This window comes from Dermacentor andersoni, chromosome 2, assembly GCF_023375885.2.
Source record: "Dermacentor andersoni chromosome 2, qqDerAnde1_hic_scaffold, whole genome shotgun sequence".
NCBI lineage: Eukaryota > Metazoa > Arthropoda > Arachnida > Ixodida > Ixodidae > Dermacentor > Dermacentor andersoni.
The window spans coordinates 240,771,124-240,791,849 of record NC_092815.1 but is presented as its reverse complement, the minus strand read 5'-3'; the positions used below and the strand labels follow the sequence as shown (position 1 = coordinate 240,791,849).

Genomic DNA, 20,726 nt, shown 5'->3' with positions numbered 1-20,726 from the left:
GGCTACGTGGCGACAAGCTACAGATTTGTCTTCAAGGATTGCTACACCGCCGCACGAGGTGTCAGCCTCGTCACGGTCCTTTCAGAAGATGGTGTACTGACGAAGAAAGTTTGTTTGTGTGCGATTTAGATGTCTCTTGAGCCCACAGCAACTTTGAATTATGTTTTTGTAGGATTTCTCTAATATCGTCAAGGTTATGAAGTCCTCTAACATTCCATTGTAGTATTCGTGTGTCCATTGTGCTACATGTGTTTAGTGCTGTGTTTTAAGAGACGAGGATTAGCTCATGGGCACTTTCCAGGCACCGTGACGCGAGTTTTGTCTTTTTTGGAGCGATCGAGAGGCTCGCCGTTCCTTAGGCGCTGGTAGCGCCGTCTGGCTGGTTCTTGTGTCCATCGCCTCTTGCGAGGCGCTGGACACGTGCTCTTCCGAGTGCTGTGTTTGACGCGAAGGCCTCGGCACGTTGGACGAGACCTTTGAGGTCACCTGCCCGGAGGTCTATGGTCCCTTCTTCTGGGGTGGCGGAACAGCACAAGTTGTAGCCGCCGGGGGGGAGGGGGCGGATGGCGTCACCGCCGACTCACTGGGTGTGGGCCGGAAAGCCGCCGGATGCCGTTGTGTCGCCGCCCCCTGACGCGTCACAACGGCAAATGTGTTCTTGCGCAGGTAGGATACCCGCCTGCGTACCTCCTTGAAACTTTTGTTTTCCTTTACTTAATTGTTACGATTTACTTTTTTTTCAGGATGGGCACGACCGCGATTATGCGGCGTGCTCCCCTTCACAGTTTACACAATGGAGAGAGTTCTCGCAACCTTCAGAGGTGTGTTCATAGGCACTGCATTTCGCACAAGCTTGGCTGCCTCGGCAGCTCTGTGAACTGAGGCCGAAACGTTGGCATTTGAAACATCTGAGGGGATTTGACACATATGGCCAAACACGGAGCTTGATGTACCCGGCCTTGATTGACTCGGGCAGGACACTTGAACCGAAGGTGATTATTAGATGCTTGGTTTGGATTTATTTGCTCTTCCGCCTCATCCTAATTCTTTTGACATTGATAACGTTCTGTTCACTGAAGCCTCCCAAGAGTTCAGGCTCAGTGAGCTCCAGCAAGTGATCGTCTGAGACAACGCCGCGGGTTGTGTTCATCGTACGGTGCGGGGTTACTATTACTTGGGTCTCCCCAAATGATACTTGTTTCGGCAGTTTCTCATATTGCTTCTGATCGCGGAGCTCCAAGGGGAGATCACCGCTTTATATCCTGGACCAAAAACTTCAATCACAGACTTTCAAACAAGGAATGGTGATATTCTTCGCACTGGTTTGTCTGGTTTTTCTGAGTGAATTACATCGAAACGAGGGAAATTGTGGACTTGGCGTCCGAAAAACTGAGACATCTTCGGCGCACCCTCGTTTCTAAGGGCGATCGAGGAGTTTAGGAAAAGCGTTTTCCATAAGTATAGATGGGGTTTTCGGCCGCGATGCCGACCACCCAGCGTGGAGCCCAACAGGGGGACGTGACAGAAGACAGGACGTGACAGACAAACCCTGCCAGTGCCAGCCGTACATCGCTGCTATAGCTAAATACAGCTTAACCAAGGCTGGCTAGCCACAAAAGGTTAACCCTTGCCGCCGGAAAATTCGGAAGTGAGGAGAAGTGAAGACAGGAAAGATGAAAAAGGCGAGAGAGAAAGACGAAGATCGGAGAGGAGGACAGGAAAAGGCGACTGCTGATTTTCCCCAGATGGGTCAGTCTGGAGGTGCCGTCTATGTGAAACAGACGCCAAAGATGTGTGTTACCTCCGCCGGGGGACTTAAAGGTCCGAACACCCGGCATCGGCTCAACCCCCAAGATCCCCCTTTCCCCAGACACGGCTAAGCCACGCACGGCTACACGCGGGAGGGTCCGACCCTCATGTGCTCGGGTACGTGGTGTCGCAACACACCAAACGCCTGCTGTCGCAGGCGCCCCTACGGGATAAAGTGATGTAGTGATCAAGGTTGTCAGCATCGCAGTCCGTGGAACCAAGTGGCATCCTGGAAAGGCAGTCAACGTCAGCATGGTGCCAGCCGGTCTTATACGATACAGTGAAATCGTACTCTTGCAGTCTAAGAGCCCAGCCGCAAGTCGAACAGATGGATCACACAAGTTCACAAGCAAACATAGGGTTGTTTCGCGGGCTTCTTGAGTGGTGTTCCATAACTTGGAAGTGTACGCCGTATGAGCATGAACGAAACCTCTTAACTGCAAACCTTATGGCAAGCCATTCCTTTGTTCGGTCACGGCGTAATTACGCTTTGGCTTGCTTAGTTAGCGGCTGGCGCAAGAAATAGAATGATCTCTGCCACCTGAGCGTTGGGCCAGTTCAGCACTCATGCTCACATACTAGAATCTGTGTGAATTTCTGTTGGTGTGGAAGGGTCAAAGTGTCAGAGTTCAGGTTGTGACTTCAAAAGAAGTTTAAGCGGTCAAAAAGGGGTGTCATACTCGGCAGTCCAATTAAAGAGTACATCTTTTCGTAGAGAGCATGTGAACAGGTAAGAAACGTCAGCAGGCCGACGTCTAAAGCAGCGAAAGTATACAGTCCCATGAACGTGCGCAGCTCCTTCACAGACCATGGTGCTTGAAGCGCTTCGACGACTTTATTATTCTCTGGATCAGGTCAGATTTCATCGTTATCCACAAGATTAACTAATTCCAACGCTTTGCGCTCACCAAAATGACACTTCGAGCTCAGAATCAGTCCAGCGTTCTCGATACAGCTGGAGACAGCATCGATGCGCTGTCTGTCTTCGCTAAGTGTGCAACCGAAAATCAGAATGTCATCGAGGCAGCACATGCAAATCTCCCAATTTAGGCTACGCAGAATCACATCCATAAAGCGCTTAAAGGTTGCGGGGCCATTGAACAGACCGAACGGCATTACATTGAACTCTTAGAGTCACAAATGCCGTTTTATTTTTGTCCACCGGGTTCATCGGGATCTGCCATGGTAACCTGAGCGCAAGCCAACTGAGGAAAAGTACAAGGCTGAATGGAGTCAGTCAATGGCGTCGTCAATGCGCGGATGGGGACAGACGCTCTTTTGATTGACCGCATTTAGGCGTCTATGATCCAACCACTCGTCCTGTCTGTTCCTTTCTGTGTCCGTGTTCACTTCGCGCTACAAGCCAAGACCAAGCAAAATCGCCATGTTCCGTCTTTCTTTTTGACGAGTATCACTGGAGCAGCCAAGGGCTGCCCGACTCCTGAATTGCTGCCTTTTGAAGGATTTCGCCAACTTATTCATTGATTATCTTGCGTTTGGCTCGTGAGATTTGGTAAGGCTTTTGTCTTATCGTATACGCAGTACCTCTCTTGATTCTGTGACGTGTGGGGGATGCAGGAATCGAAGGCACTTTGGCATTCTGCGAAAAGTCGAACACACGCCGTTGACAGAACATTGACCAGGGCACGGCGCTCACTGGTACTGAGTGACTTCTTGACCATGCGAAGAACACGGGAGTGTGCAGATCCCCGCCTTGCCTAGTGCATCTGCATCTGTCAGTGAAGCCGCTGTAAAATGTGTATATTCTCGGAATAAAGCGTGTTTCGAGCTGCCAGAGAATATCGCGGGCTTCTTGGAGTAATTCACAGTCCCCAAACCAACACGTCCGTGCTCCACTCGCAGTAGGCAGTGTGGGATTACGATGTTGGTTATTTGCACAGGCCAATGAAATGGCCGAATGGGTACCACACTGGCATCAAAAAGAGTGTGTGGTGCTGGAGCAAACAACTGGAACGCAGACAACTGACATGGTTGGCACGATGGTATCTCCGAAGACACGAAAAGTACTTTCGTGGCAGAGGCTGCTGTCCTCCAGAAGTCCGGACGGAACGTTGCGGCGCACTGACAACTGCTCACTTTGACAGTCAACTCTAGCGCCACACTGCTTCAAAAAGTCAACGCCTAAAATTGGGTCATGCATGCACCGGGAAATAATTACGAATTTGATAGTAAAAAGCTCACCGCCCAAGGATACATCGACAGTACACACACCAACAGGATGCAATGATTCGCCACCCACTACAAAGAACAGTCCTGCTTAATCCCAACCAGACATCCCTTTGTGGCGTAGCGCTCTGTTAAATACATTTTTAAATGAAATATTTGCTCCCGTGTCCACCTAAGTCCTTGTAGGTGCCCCATCAATAAACTACATGCACCTTGTTCCTTAACGTAAAAACGACAAATTTCCAGCGACCTCACCCCCATCGGCCGCGCGGGTTAGTTTTGCGGATATGGCGACGCTGAGCGCCGCCGTGGCGATGGGGAACGACATGATTCAGGCGCCGGCGGTGGTGCCAAACTCTGGTTGGATGCCGGTGAAGTATTCCTGAAGCTTCATTACCATAAAATATTGCCGGATGTCGTGTGGATTGGCCACCTAGCACCGGGGGGTGTGTCACGGCGCCGAGGGCGCACGGCGGGCTGCTCATGCCGAGGTGACTGTCGGTGTTCGCAGAACCGTGCGATGTGGCCTGGTGCACCACAGGGCTAACATACAGGGGGAAGGCGGAGGTCGATACACGCGCGGAAAAGCGACACCGGTCTCCGTGTCGTAACCACTTGAGGGTCGTCGATATTGGCGGGTGAAACCTAGAGCGGGGTTGGTAGTCGGACTTCGCTGACAATGGCGCCATTATACGTGGAGATTCCGTGTAGAAGTCGACGTACGCGGCGTTCACCTATTGCCAGGTAGAAGTTGGCCGTGAGACTGCGGCGTCCTGCGATGAGCAGGTACTTGCAAAAAGTCGCGCGGATAAAGGAACTTGTTCGCGTCAGAGCAACTCTTCACGAACGATTTGGGCTATTGTTGAGGCCAGGTTCGACGACGAGCTCTCGTCAACGCTTGCCATTGTCGTCCCGTTGGCCAACCGACCGACCTTGGTCTTTTTTCGGCGCACCTTCAAAACGTACAAGCGCAAAAATTGCCGTATTAATGGCTCAAACGCACCAATTACAAGTGCAACAAAAAAATTCGCAGTTCCGCCCAGAAGGCGAAGCACCGATTGCGAAAGCCAATTAGTATATAGCAGTACGAAGTAAGGATAGGAGTTTTATCGGCCGCATATAAACTTGTAAACATTCGCTTACTAACTAAATTAACAATGATAGAATGAGTAAGCGTGACTCAACGAGAACTCAGAAAGAAACAGACACACGGAGACAGCGCTGTCTTTGTATGTCTGCTTCTTTGTACGTCCTTGTTCAGTCGTGCTTACACATTCTATTATGGATTCAAACCAACTAGCCCGTCAAAGTATTTTAACTAAATTAACCAGCACGTTGTCACGTGCGCACAGGTAAACATGAACACACGTCGCTCGATGACAGCGAAGACTGTCTGTGAAAAGGTTGGAGTTAGGAATCACGGCAGCAGCCGCGAGCAAACTGACCTCCGTGCATCTGTCGCTTCAACGCGTACGAAACGTTGAAAGCACAGCGCATGCGAAGCTACCGGCACTACGCCCAATCTTCAAAAATAGCAGGTCGCTTTGAAGAGGAGGCTCGCGCGGGCGCGCACTTTAGCCACGTGGCAGACCGCTTTCAAGACACGCGATCGCCGGCAACCGTCCCTATGGCGTTCGCCAAAGACTTCTACTACGACATCCGCGATTCGCGTGGCCAACGCCGCAGTAGACGCCGCGATTGTCTCCACTCTGTACGGAGCGGCGGGCGAGGAGGACATCGACACACCGTAGCAGCCAGCAGAGAAGAACGCCCCTCCTCCTTCGCCTCCCCCCTCCCTGCCTCGCGCGCCACAGGAGAAAGCACGCACCCGGGCCGCGTTCCTCGCTCGCGCATGCGAGATTTAACCGCATTCGCCGGCTCACCCTCACACGCTTTCACTTATACGGAACCTCACGGCGACGGAAGAAATGCGCCTGGAGCGTCCATATAATTGCTATCGCAATAAAAATTCACTGAGCAGGCAATCATCAAACTCTGCCATCTACGGTGAGCTACCAGCACGGAGGGTGTGTTAACCCACACATGATTTGTTTATCCAAAAACGAACAAACATAAGTACGGACTATAGCTAGATACTGCAATATCAACGGATAAGTATGTAGGAAGACAAAAGAAAATAAAAGCACAAAAGGACTAACCGGTTGAGACAGCAACGCGCTCGAGCCAGAGCTGATAATTTGCCTGGGATATATCTTGTGAAAATCTTGGCAACAAGTGAAAGGACAGGCAATGCGCGCGTTGATATCTCGCGCTGTTTGCCATCTACGGCTGCCTCCACGGGCGCCAGATGGATGGATGGATGGATGTTATGAGCGTTCCCTTTAGAACGGGGTGGTGGGTTGCGTCACCACGCTCTCTTAACTTTATTGCCTAATGTCCTACCTATGTTAAAAAAGAAAAAAAAAGAATAGGAAGATAAACCACGATGGAATTCCCATAACCAAACTTTCTGAACCCCTACTGGAAACTGTTTTTATGCTCCTGCGTTGCTTGTCATTTCCCTATTTTTCTTCCACCAATCTTCCAATCACCTCTTACTAATCTCTATTGCAGGCATATTTACTTTCCCCGTGCTCTCGCTGAACCCTAGGGCTTCAAGGACGCCGAAGATGCCTAAATCGACCGCGGGGCAGATATCTTCACATTCTAATAAAACATGCTCCATTGTTTCCCTAGCTTTACAGGAGCAAGCACACGCTTCATCTTTCTTATTATATCTCGCTTTATAGGTGCGTGTTCTAAGGCTTCCTGATCTCGCTTCGAAAAGTAATGAGATTACCTTTTGAGTTATCATAAATTGTTTCGTTCCTGATTTCCTTTTTTCCTCTTAAGAGTAACTACTCTTGAGTACTTACTCATGGCAGGTTTCTTTTCCATTGCCACCACCCATGAGATTATCTCAGCCTCTCTGACTTTCAGATGAATGGAGGGATGGATGGATGGTTGTTAGGAGCGTCCCCTTTGGAACGGGGCAGTGGGTTGCGCCACCAAGCTCTTGCTATTATACTGCCTAATGTCCTAGCTAGGTTAAAAAAAAGAAAGAGGAAACCATTACGAATTCCCAGAACTAAATTTTCTGACTCCCTATTGTGAGCTCTCGGCTAACAGCGCCACCTCGGGCTAGCCGGGTGTGCGCACGCGATTACTCTTTTGCCGAGGAGCGCGTCGAATGGGACAGCCGGAGCAATACCTGCCGGCGCGCGCGCTATCTCGAACGCCATGTTCGGAATGTCGTACCCTTGCCCAAAAGGCGGCTTCGGTTCTCGTGTCTTCACATGATTACGCCATTATTCAATAATAATGATAAACCGCTTCTTCTTTGCATTGGCGAACGGCCACACGTCTTGTTGCCGTGGTACCGTGGGCGGCCTTCAGATCGCGCAGCCCGTGGGGACCGGAACTACGACCGAAAAGTAAGGAAGCTTTGTTGAAAGCAGAAGAAAAAAAAAAGCTTACAATATACGCGAATACCATACAGTTGACGACAAAGTATAATTATTTATAAGGTAAAGAGGGAAATATTGCGAGATTGCTAAAGTATTTGTACAGGGAAAATATTGACTCGCAGTGGAGGAAAAGAACTAGGAAGCTTATCAGCAAGTGTGCGACTGGTTTATTAAGCAACATGGCAACAAGGAACGCTAAATGCAAAGTCAGAGAAGGTGATACACCCTCCTGGGTGGCGGCAATAGAAAACAAAGCGGCTTTGAGTAACTATTTAAGATGTAAACGCGTAGTCAAAAAAAGAAACAATTAATGAAAACTCAAGGGAAGCTCTTTTCAAAGCCACACCAGGATGTCTTAGAACGCGTGGTTAAAAGCGAGGTACACTGAAGAAGCACGTGCTTGCTGTGGTAAAGCTAGGGAAACGATGCAACGAATTTTATCAGAGTGTGACAATATCTACCCGCCTTTCGGTTTTGGCTCTGCTGGCCTCCTTGAAGCTCTTGTGTTGAGGGAAATTAAACATGTCCGCGGCAGAGATTAGTAAAATGCGATTGACGGTTTCGTGGGAGAAAATAGGGAGACAACGAACAACGAAGGTGTACGTGAACAAGGTGCCCTTTTAACGGTTCAGAAATTTTGATGCAAAGAATTTTTTAAGCACTTCTTATGAGTTGTGAATGCGAAACCTTTGTTGTCCAATTGAAAACCGCTGGGCGGTCCTTCGAGTTTTGCGCGGCGAGTAATGTACGATGGCGGTGCGTGCTGCTCGAGCCAGCAAGCAGCAGTAGCTGCGGTGCCAACGCCGCATGTGCCCCCGATAACCTGCGCGACGGGAGGCCAAGGAAGCAGCAGCGACCACCAAGGCCGGCAGGCGCGTTCAGCAGCTAAGCCAAGTGGGCGTGAGAGAGACAGAGATGGTTACTTGGCGTCGCGGCGATGCCTTCTACCCTTACGCAACAGCTGGCGCGCTATTGCGGCAGCACATGTTCCCTTTTCGTCCGCTGTGCACTATCCGGGCGCGCTCGCGACGTGACTCCGCAGCCAATGGGAATTTAGGCGCCGTTTCGCTGCTCCCGACGACAGACGGCGGCTTTGTCGCTCAAAGGGCATTTGACGCTTTTGTATCAATAAGAACAAAAAATTGGAGGACGCTTAAGCTTCGCCTTCAAGAGTGAAACGCGACAGCGTTCCCGTCGACCCGCCAAGGGGTGTAAGACAATGCGCTACAGCGCAGCGATCACTTACGAGGCGCCCGGCATCGGACTTTGCACCCACCAATCACTTTGTGAGCGTCGAGCAACGCAGCGTTCGGCGCGGCAACGAAACGTGCGCCTGAGCAAGCGGAACGAACCAAAGAACTCGGTGTCTCGGAGGGGGAAACGATCTACGCCAGCCAAACGTCGTGATCGGCACGGGCAGAGATATATATAGATAGTGATCTAAAGAAAGGAAGGACGCTTGATTCTGCAACCCGTGAGAGAGCACGGCGAAGCGTCGTCAGGGGAGAGGGAGTCGGGGCCGCGACGCGCCTCGCACCGGTCCCCGCACAGCCCCAATGCGCGCGTGGCGCGCCACCTGTCGGGGCAGCGCCGTACATTGAGAGGAGGGGGTCTCCTGTGTTTGCCGCAAGATGGCTCTGCGTGTGCGGAAAGCGCAGAAGAAATGTAGCGGAAACGTACTTCGCTACTCGTGTAACTGCAACTTCTGTAAGTTACATGCTCATAATTACCGATAGACACCGCAGTATAACTTTATACGGCACGTTTCTAAGACAACACCGCATTCACTAGAGGCGCTTTTGTACCGCTTTGAAGCATCGAACTCGTGGCTGAGTGGTAGCGTTTCCGCCTCACACTCCGGAGACCCTGGTTTGATTCCCACGCAGCCCATGTGACAAGTTGTTTTTATTTATGAATTGCCTGCCGGGATTTTTCGCTCACGGCCAACGTCGCGGACGCCGACACCGACGACACCGGCTATTCTGCGACACGAGCTCCTTAACGCTCTCGCGTTAAAAGGAGCTTGGTGCCCCCTCCCCCCCTCACATTTCGGAGGGGATGCTCGTAGCGTCCATCCATCCGTGCCCAGCGTGCGGTCTCCAAGCATCATCGGCGGTGCCAGCTCTGTTTGTCTCCTCAAACTGTCATTTTCTCCTTTAAGTGGCAAGATGCGTGTAAACCCGAAAGAGCGCCTGGAATTGCAAAATGACTTTCGCTATTATGAAGACCTCATAGCAGCGTTGTATGAGAACGTAAGCTTCTGAACTACTACGAGGCACTTTTTAAAGAAGAAACAACTGCGGCTAGAAAAAAAAAAGACTTTGAAAGCATTATAGACGACCGGCTATAAGCGTAACGCCATGTCTCCCTCCTTTCAGACAATTCTGTGCTTCTGTCCGTATCTTATTTAGCGCTATTACGAATAGTTAGCATTTTCAGGCTAATGGATATTTTTCACGTAATCTCACGCGCGCAGCATCTCACCGTGCTCATACCCAAACATGACAGCTACGATGACATCAGTGGATCCCGAACGTTGTTTGGCGTTTTCGTAGCTGCAGTTCGTTACCAGGCTACCACTGTTATCGATTTGTGACACGGCGTGAGGCCCACTTGTCGCGTTGTCACGTTTTTGTTTTCGCAGTTTCTAGACGTTCTAGTACCCGAAGATGGCGACCACGATGAGGTCTATGCAAGGGGTCTCGTTTTGTACTCTCGCACTCAAGTTTAGAGCAAGCGTACATAATCTCCGCGCCAGTCAGCCTCTGTGGGCGCGTCCCGCGCAGGGACTGAGAGTTTGATAACGTGACAGCTGATGGTGACCGGATAGCGGCGCCGACCATGCGATAAGAATGGGCTAAGCGCTATCGCGGTGATCGCGGCCGTTCGTAACACTGCTTCCCGCTGTCACCGGCAAAATACAGATGCCACTGCAAGCGCTCAAAATTGTGAGGTTGAATTTGCGAAGATTTTGGTTCGTAAGTGCGCTTTGCCATTGATCGTCCGCCTTCGCTAATGACATGCCTAGCAACAGGATTGGGCTGTGCTTTCTCTGACGATTACTTCCATCGTAAGAGCTTGTTTTTTTTTTTTGCGAATACGGGCGCTGGTCGGCAGGCCGCCGCTTGCATACGCGCAGGACAGACGAGGAGGCGGCCCTCACGTCTTGCCGACGAGTTGCGCGGTGGCGCCGAGCATGCCGTTGAGGTTGAGCGCGTTGTCGCGGTCGTCCCGCAGCCAAGTCTGGAGCAAGGAGCGCGTCTGGTCCAGGAAGTGGGCGACGACCAGGGAGTCGACGTGTCCGTCGGCGAGCAGCAGCGGAAACTGCACCATGGGTCCGCAGCCCAGGTCCAGGCCCAGTGGTCCTCCGATGGTGCGTCGCGACAGCCAGCGGTGCGCCTCCTCGCTGAGCAGGCGCAGTTCGCGCACGTGAGACGGGTACACCGAGCCGGTCAGCACGCCCGGGTCCAGCAGCTCGCGCAGCCGGTCGATGGGCACCAGCCGCTCGGCCTCCTCGTCGCCAACTTTGTTGTCCTGCGCGCGATCGAATGCGTCCTTGAGGAAGGATTCCGTCCCTGCAGTGTCAGCGCTGTGCGCGCAGGGAATTTGCGGTCGGCTGTGTTCAACTGTGCAGGTGAGGCATGGGGCTTTCCGTTTTATTGAATTTTACGGGATGTCCTGAAACATTCCCTGAGCACCTCTTACGTCTTAAAGTCGTAACATCAATCGTTCTAAATCCACAGAACGGAGAAGAGAACCGCGAATGCTCCTGTTTTCTATCAATAGAACGTAACCTATGCCTGCGAACATTTTAATATCATCGTACACCCGCCGTGGTTGCTCAGTGGCTATGGTGTTAGGCTGCTGAGCACGAGGCCGCGGGATCGAATCCCGGTCACGGCGGCCGCATTCCGATGGGGGCGAAATGCGAAAACACCCGTGTACTTAGATTTAGGTGCACGTTAAAGAACCCCAGGTGGTCAAAATTTCCGGAGTGCTCCACTACGGCGTGCCTCATAATCAGAAAGTGGTTTTGGCACGTAAAACCCCATAATTTAATTTTTTTTAATATCATCGTACCATCTGTCTGCTACCGCTCGCAAATACTTTTCTATTGGCACCCGCCTTTAGTTAATAAATTTACACTCTTAGTTTAATAAATTTATCGTTATCTGTTGGACCAATTACGCGTATATGCCTAGCTACTCTTCATCGCTTGAGTAATATAAACTAAAATATGTTAGCACTCCAATGCGCACTGTCGTCGTCTTGTTGCTTAACGATACGGCCACCATTATCTATTCCATCGCTTGTGGTACGTCCTTCGCATTTCTTGAAGCTTTCTTTTTTTTCCTTGTCCTGCAAGTTTCGGCTACATAGGTTAGTAATAGCAGCATACACTCAAGCCTTTCGTCACTTAGGGATGCCTGCCACATGGATTCTAAGGCATATTTTAAAATATTGTTATTCCATAGACCTCATTGGCATTACATGAGGGGCTGCTTTGCCTAGATGCTTAAATATACTTGCTCTTTAACTGCTTCGAGATATTGACTGCCAAAGAACTCGTTTTCCCTATTGAACATTATTTTTCCTACAAGAATCTTATAATCCCCTTAACCTACTTTTAAATTTAAGGATGCAAATAGTGTTTGGGTCTTACGCAGACGTTTTGCGTATTGGTCGATATGTGTGGATTCTTATGAGTGTCAATGCACTAAAAGCAGTTTACACATTTTGTGCCATACTTTGTCCTACAATAATATTCTTGATCTATCTTGCTTCCGTTTCCTTTTCCTGGGAAACTCTGCTCTCGCTAGTGACTTATCAAGAATGTTATGTCGCACCGATAATGCACGTGCGTCTATTGTCGGGGGACAAAGATAAGCCACAATGATTGTAAGCTGTATTTCAGATGTAGTAATGGGCTTTGCCAGTTCACTCATTTCAGACGATACTATCACCTGAAAACCACGGCTTGCGGGGATATATTCCTCCTTAGTCAGTATATTTTAGCATTCGTAGTCTAGCACCAAATTGTTCTTGCAAATAACAACAGTTAAACTGTCTCCGCTACCCTAACATCCTTCCTTAACAGGTATTTTTGCAGTCTTCTTCTTGTCAAGATTTACGGTAGCTGAGGAATACCTGACAATGTCCCAACGAAAGCTGTCATTTCTGCTGAATCAAATACCTTTCTGTAACAATTGGCGGTCACATATGTGGGGGCTGTATTCTACACATGTGCCAACCACGGAATAAATAACATAGATGCAATCGATTGCTCAATGTCCTCTTCTAAAGTCGTTTTGATTTGTTCTTAATGCAGTCCCAAATCAATTCGCGGACATTTTTTGTATATAGTACAGTATTATGCTAGCATTATTTCAATTATCTCGCTCATGTGGTTCACTGAAGACAGGGACAATTTGTCGATAGTTACTTGTCGACAGAAATTGATTTACTCAACTGAATAACTCTAGAGCAGTCGAGGGGTCACATATTACGTGGTAGTGTCTGTCTTGCTATCCTATGCTGAACTACCGTGGACAGTGTTTCCGCCCAGCATTTCGACCGGTCGCGTAGAGGTACGCAAAACGCTGCAGGCCGTCGTCAGGAGTGGTACCGGTCCCGGGGGCCGTGCACTTGAGCGGGCGGTGCAAAGGCCCATAAGTCGCTACGAACACACTCGACGCATTTTTAGAGTTGCGTTCCTTGGTGAACTACCGCCATTGAATAACGGTTCGTCGGTGTTGCCACGCCGCTTACCTCGCTTATTGACGCCCTGGTCTCTTCGCTGTTCGAGATGACGATTTTGGAGAAGTAGCTCTCGTACTCTTCCAGGGAGTCGTAGCCTTGCGCCTGCTCTGTCCACGAAGGGGAGAAGTGATTGCATCTCATCAGGAACGTGGTCTCCAATAGACTGAAATGTAGTGTTTGAAGAACTCGCGCCATTAATAAGTAATCTAGGGATTTTGCCTGCCACTACCAGGACCTGCTTATGAAGCGCGCCGTGGTGGGGGGGCTCCAGAATAATCTTTACCACGTGGGATAACGAAATTTGAGCACGCAAGCGTTTTCGCCCTCATCGATATGCTGCCGCCGCAACCGGGATCGAACTCGCGACCTCAAGTCCTGCAGCTCAACGCTATAGCTACTGCTTTACCGCGGTGCGTGCAGTACCCTTCGATGCCGGAATTAAGCAAAACACAACAAAGACTAAATGTCGAGTCGAGAGACAAGCCTCTCCAAAAGAGAGATAATAACGTAGAAATTCTTCTGGGAGTTGTCTAAGTATGCGTAAGCATTGTGGTTGCGAATACACGGAAGGTGCCTCGAGCGGTCAGTCGCACGGCAATTTCGCGTGCATTTGCGGCCTTCTTTCACGCGCAGAAAAACACTTGTATGTAACCAGGGTGTCTACCAACCGGAAAAACCGGGAAAACCGGAAAAACCGGGAACTCTCAGGGATTTTCAATAGTCTGGAAAAACTCAGGGAAAACTCAGGGAATTTGCGCTTCTATCAGGGAAAATTAGCCGTAATTATATTGAAAGGGAACGAAAGTCGCGGTAAAGCTGGCTTGAGTAGGAGCAGTTGCCAGTGTTTAGTCAACGACCGACTGTCCGTACGCCCAATAATTCGGACAGCTTCGCGGCACCACCACGTACCCCATAGAGCCTATGTATAATAACGTCTGAAATTTCGAATGCAAGAACCCTTCGCCATCCGACTTTTCGGACTTTTTGCCGTCATGGCAAGTCCGAAACGGCATTAATAAAACTACCACCACCACCACCGCCGTTTTGATTACCTCGTCGCTCCTCGAACCGGCGCTCTCGCACGCTGTACCGCTAGTAGCCGTAGCCACCACGGCAGCCACCACCGCAGCAACGCTAGGCCTAGCTGCTTCTGCGTTCGCTATTAAGCTTCTTGCCGTTCTGTGCAGTGTTTTTCATTGAAAGAATTCTCCGCTGTCAGCAATGGCACCGACTCCGCCTTCGTGGTCCTCGCGATTGGCTTCGAAGCATGGAAGCACGACGCGTTGCATAATGCCGGTGGCCGAAAGTCAGCTTCGCCTCACAACACAAATATTACGCGGTGAAGCATGCGCAAATTATTGCGGTGAAGCTGAACAAGCGTTGGAAGGGGCAATTGTCACGGGACACAGCATGTATTCCTTAATTAAACCCGCGGCCTCCTGTCACAGGATGAGCACCGATACCGATATGCCTAATAACTGTACTGACAGGCCTTCATAGCTTTTTCTGATGTGCTGCGGCAGTAAAAGACATGCAGTGGCGTACCAACTATTTCTAGAGCGTGTATGTGGGGGGGGGGGGGGGGGGGAGGCATGTCGCCGACGGTCAAACCTTTCGCTCTCTCTCTCTCTCTATATGTATATATATATATATATATATATATATATATATATATATATATACACACGCAGGAAGACGCAGACGAAAAGCTATATACAAGTATATTTACAGGGAAATACGCCGCATTTGGCCAAGAAGCAACAGCCCGCGCTAGCCTCTAATCGTCGTCGTCGTCGTCTTCACACTGCTCGCCTCTTTGTCATCGCAAATACTGTTCCGTAGCACTACCCCTGGCGGCAAAAGCGCCGTCCCGGGGCGACTAAACGCCGGAGTCGGAAGCAGTGTAGTAGGCCTTGAGCCTACTGACTTGCACAACATCACTAGATGCCAGAGTAGAGGACGAGGTTGAACGCACAGGAGCATCGTACGTCACAGGCGTCACCTGGCGCAGCATGCGTTAGGGCCCTGTGTATCGCGAAAGGAGCTTCTCTGAAAGTCCGACGTGACGAGAGGGCGACCTTGGAGCACGAGCGCACCAGGCGAAAACTGTACGTCACGGTGGCGGGCGTTGTACTGACGCTGCTGAGTGGATTGCGAGGCCGTCAATCGAGTACGGGCAAGCTGGCGTGCATGGCCGGCGAGGGCGATGGCGTCGCGCGCATACTCGCTTGCTGAGACCACAGCAGGAGGAAGTGCCGTGTCTAGGGGCAAGGTCGGTTCCGGCCGTACAGTCAATAAAATAAAGAAAATGCGGCGGTGTCGTGCCGGGAAGAATTGTACGCAAATGTGACATAAGGAAGGGCAATGTCCCAGTCGTGGTGGTCCTTGGAAACGAACTTGGACAGCATATCGGTAAGAGTACGGTTTAACCGCTCTGCCAGGCCATTGGTTTGAGGATGGTATGAGGTAGTCCGCTTCTGTTGAATGGAGCAGGAACGCACAATGTTGGCGATAACTTTCGAGAGCAAGTTACGACCACGGTCAGCAAGCAGCTGTCGCGGGGCGCCATGAAGCAAGATAATGTCACGCAAGAGAAAGTCCGCGACGTCAGTGGCGCAACTGGTAGGGAGAGTCCGCGTGATAGCGTATCGGGTGGCGTAATCAGTTGCGATGGCTACTCATTTGTTCCCGGAGGATGACATGGGACAGGGACCGAGGAGGTTTAATCCAACACGAAAGAACGGTTCCACAGGGGCGGTGATCGGCTGGAGATGACCGGCAGGTAGCACCTGAGGTGTTTTCTGACGCTGGCAGGGATGACAGGCAGCAACATAGCGTCAGACGGAGCGAGCGAGACCAGGCCAATAGAAGCGGCGGCGGACGCGGTCGTACGTGCGGGTTGCCCCAAGATGCCCTGCAGTGGGTGCGTCATGCATCTCAAAGGGCGCAGTCTGTCGTAGATGTTTTGGCACGACAAGAAGATCAGAGCCGTCAGGGAGGAAGTTCCTTCGATACAGAATGCCGCCCTGGAGGACATATCGGCGAACGGATGCGTCGGTAGGTGTAGAGCGCAGACGCTCGATGAGTGCTCGCAAGGATAGGTCTCGGTACTGCTCATCAGCGATGTTAGCGAAGGCAGACACAGAGAAAATGCCGTTGGCGGTAATAATGTCGGCGTCGGCAGGCTCATCGACCGGGTAGAGAGATAGGCAGTCAGCGTCCTTGTGTAGAGGGCCAGATTAGTGGATGACAGAATACAAATATTCTTGGAGGCGTAAGGCCCAGTGACCAAGTCTTCCTGTAGGATCTTTCAGTAAGCATAACCAGCAAAGCGCGTGATGGTCTGTGACAACGGAAGAGGGTCGACCATAGAAGTGTAGGCAGAATTTCGCAACCGCCCAAACTAGGGCCAGACACTCACGCTCAGTGATGGAATAGTTGCGCTCCGTGGGTGAGAGGAGCCTGCTGGCGTAAGCGATAACACGGTCGTGGCCGCGCTGGCGTTGTGCCAGTACTGCGCCAATTCCGTGACCGCTGGCATCAGTACGGACTTCGGTAGGCGCAAAAGGATCGAAATGGGCAAGAACGGGAGGCGTTGTGAGAAGGTCGATCAGGTTCGAGAATGCAGAGGCCTCGTTATCGCTCCACTGGAAAGGGGCGTCTTTCTTCAAAAGCTCGGTTAGTGGTCGTGCTATGGCCGCGAAATTTTTCACGAAACGGCGGAAGTACGAACAAAGGCCGATGAAGCTGCGCACATCCTCGACACACATCGGAACAGGGAAGTGCGTAACAGCATGGATCTTGCCTGGGACCGGTTGCACTCCGTTCGCGTCAACAAGATGTCCAAGGACGGTAATCTGGCGACGGCCGAATTGGCAGTTTGATGCGTTGAGTTGCAGACCGGCTCGACGAAAAACGTCCAGCACAGCTGAGGGGCGCTCGAGGTGGGTAGCGAGCGTTAGGGAGAATACTATAACGTCGTCCAAGTAGCACAGGCACGTGGACCATTTGAAACCGTGAAGAAGGGAGTCCATCATGCGTTCAAAAGTGGCATGAGCGTTACATAGGCCGAATGGCATCACTATGAATTGATAAAGACCGTCGGGTGTTACAAAAGCAGTCTTCTCGTGGTCGAGATTGTCCACGGCAATCTGCCAGTAGCCGGAGCGAAGGTCAATAGCGGAGAAATAGCGAGCACCGTGGATGCAGTCAAGGGCGTCACCAATCCGAGGTAGGGGATACACGTCCTTTTTTTAACCCTGTTAAGGTGCCGATAATCCACGCACAAGCGCCATGAGCCATCGTTCCCTTTTACCAGTACAACAGGTGACGCCCATGGACTACATGACGGTTCAATATGTTCTTGGCAAGCAATTTGCGAACTTCGGCGTGAGTAACTTGACGCTCAGCCGGTGACACTCGATACGGGCGGCGATGAATAGGAGGGGCATTGCCGGTATTAATGCGATGTTTAACAGATGTAATTTGGGCCAGAGGACGATCGTTAAAGTAAAAAAATATCGTGATAGGAAAACAGAACGCGGTAGAGCTCACGAGAGTGCTCGGACGGCATGTCGGGCGCAATCATTTTCTGCAAGTCGGCGATGGTACAAGTTGCCGACTGCGATGGTAGAGGAGGATCGGCTGAATTGTCCTCTACTGCAATAGATGCCACTGAGTGATCCTCGAATGAGCAAAGCTGGGCCAGAGACATGCCGCGTGGCAGCACTTGTGTCGTCAAGCCAAAATTGACCACTGGCAGGCAGACGCAATTCGCCGTAATAGATAAAACTGTATCAGGTACTGTGCTCCCGTGTGTAAGGAGGACGTCTTGCATAGGAGCCGCGATGTAGTGACCGTCGGGGATGGGTGGGGATGACACTAAGCCAACGCGAGTCAGTGACGAAGGTGGCAAGCGAACGAAGTCGACGGAGCTAAGGCGACTGGTGTGTGGTTCAGGGGGATCCAGAACAGGCAGGTCAAGGCGGAGAGTACTGGCGGAACAATCGATGAGAGCAGAATGTGCGGAGAGGAAGTCTAAGCCGAGGAGGATGTCGTGGGGACAGTGGGCGATGACTGTGAATAGCACGATAGTGGAGCGATCAGCGAAGGAGACGCGGGTGGCATACGTACCAATTACGGGGGCTGTTCCGTCATCGGCGACATGGACAACAGGCGTCGTGGCAAGCATGATAATTTTCTTGAGCCAGTTACGAAGGTCAGCGCTCATTACAGACAAATGCGCCCCGGTGTCGATAAGAGCAGACACAGAAGCACCGTCGACTTGCACGTCAAGAAGGTTCAGATGAGAGGGCAACGTAAGTAGAGGATTTGGCGGCGTAAGGAGCAATGCAGTGTCACCTCGGGGCGCTGCATCATCTAGTTTTTCGGCTGGGAGCGGCGTCCGAAGGGAGTCGGCGAATAGGAGTGACGGGGCTGGGGAGAGCGAGATTGTCGTCTTTGGTGCGAAGGCGAACGAGAATAGGGGCGGTTAGGCGCAGGAGAATCAGTGGTGGCATTATCTGAGCGTGCGGCATAGGGACGAGAAGTGCCAACTAGGGAGCGAGAGTAGCCAGTATAAGTAGACCGGCTCAGGGAACTCCAACGACTGCGACAGTGCTGAGAAATGTGCCCGATTCAATGGCAGTGAAAACAAATGGGCTTGTCGTCAGCAGTGCGCCATTCAGATGGGTTACGGAAACGTGGTGAGTATGAAGATGCGGGACGGGGCAGAATCGAAGAAGTCGGGTGGGTATCAGGGCGATGGGCCGAGCAGATGGTGTGAAGACCAATGTTTTCGAACTCCTGGCGGACAACTGCCTGGATCAGGGAAACCGTGACTGCAGGTGCGTTGGTGGGGCTGGAGTCGAAGGCAGCCGGATAGGCGGCCTCGATCTCACGCCGGACGATACTGGTAACATCGCCAGTGTTGTTGGGACGAGGAGCGTCGGCACAGGAAGATGTCGCTGGGGTGTTGGCCAGACGGGCAAACTGCTGGTCGATACTTCGGTTTTTAGCGAGTTCCAGGCGGCGACACTCTTCTATAACTGCATCCAGCGCCGCCACGTTGTTGAAAACGAGCCAGTTGAAGGCGTAATCGGCAATGCCTTTGAGGATGTGGGAAACCTTGTCTGACTCAGTCATGTTTGCGTCAACTTTGCGGCACAGAGCCAAGACGTTCTGAATGTACGTGATATAGGGCTCTGTTGACGTCTGCACACGGCTGGAAAGCGCCTTCTGCGCGGGAAGTTGTTGACCGTAGGGGTTGCCGAACAAGTCTCGGAGCTTTTGCTTAAGCGAATCCCAACTGGTGAGCTCATCTTCGTGAGTTCGAAACCAAACTCGAGGTGTGCCACCGAGGTAAAAGACTACGTTGGCGGGCATGATAGTAGCGTCCCAACTGTTATTGCGGCTGATGTGTTCGTACAGGCTGATCCAGTCCTCGACGTCTTCCCCATCTTTGGCCGAGAATACGCCAGGATCACGGGGAGCGGGGAAAGTGATGTAGGTCGTGGCAGCAGGTGTCGGAGCCGGCGGAGTCGAGTTGTCGTCGCCGGGAGCCATGAAGGAAGGCTCGACGTACCGTCCACTGCGAAGCTCCGTGATGAGGTACAGGGAAAGCCCACCTCCACCAGATATGTTATGTAGGAAGACACAGACGAAAAGCTATATACAAGTATATTTACAGGGAAATACGCCGCACTTGGCCAAGAGGCAACAGCCCGCGCTAACCTCTAATCGTGGTCGTCGTCTTCCCACTGCTCGCCTCTTCGTGATCGCAAATACTGTTCCGTAGCAATATATATATATATATATATATATATATATATATATATATATATATATATATATATATATATATATATAGCCAATTACTATTGCAATAAGCGAAATGCTTCTGTTACATGTATATTTAACCGACAGGGACCTATTTATCAATAACACATGGTGAACTATGAGGGCCCGAAAAATGAGCTTAATTTGCATTTATCTCTTTTAACTATATAACATCTCAAGATGATACAGGGGCACGAGGCAATGAGTGCACCCACAGTGGTCTCGGATCGCGCCCAGTAGCAGCAGTACAGCGTACATAAAAAGGCACATTTGCTACAAAGAATTTAAATAATTGAACAAAGAATTGTACTTGCTGTTTAAGTGTACAACATAAATGTATCGCTAGTTTAGGCAATAGTACTGTCGAGGTTATACGCAACGACGTGAAATCAACATAAATTACTTGTAATGTTCACACACACACACAAACACAAACACATACACACACACACAAACACACAAACACAAACACACAAACACAAACACACACACGCACACACACACACACACACACACACACACACACACACGCACGCACGCACGCACACGCACACGCACACACACACGCACACGCACACGCACACACACACGCACACACACACGCACACGCACACGCACACGCACACACACACACAAATGCACTCGCCATCCCGGCCCTGCGACTGT

The 20,726-nt window shown here is 51.0% G+C and overlaps 1 protein-coding gene across 2 annotated transcripts in view; it reads right to left on the bottom strand.

The window, feature by feature from the left end:
- LOC126539730 (nicotinamide N-methyltransferase-like) overlaps positions 1 to 20,726 on the bottom strand; it is a 90,356-nt gene that overhangs the window by 37,640 nt on the left and 31,990 nt on the right. The window contains exons 4-5 of one of the 2 annotated variants that reach the window (XM_055075686.2): positions 13,233 to 13,325; positions 10,627 to 10,997 (exon numbers count right to left, since the gene is read on the bottom strand). In XM_055075686.2, coding sequence (XP_054931661.1) covers positions 10,627 to 10,997; positions 13,233 to 13,325 — 464 coding nt within the window. The remainder of the gene's footprint in view (positions 1 to 10,626; positions 10,998 to 13,232; positions 13,326 to 20,726) is intronic. The other variant, XM_055075687.2, reaches the window with a different exon arrangement.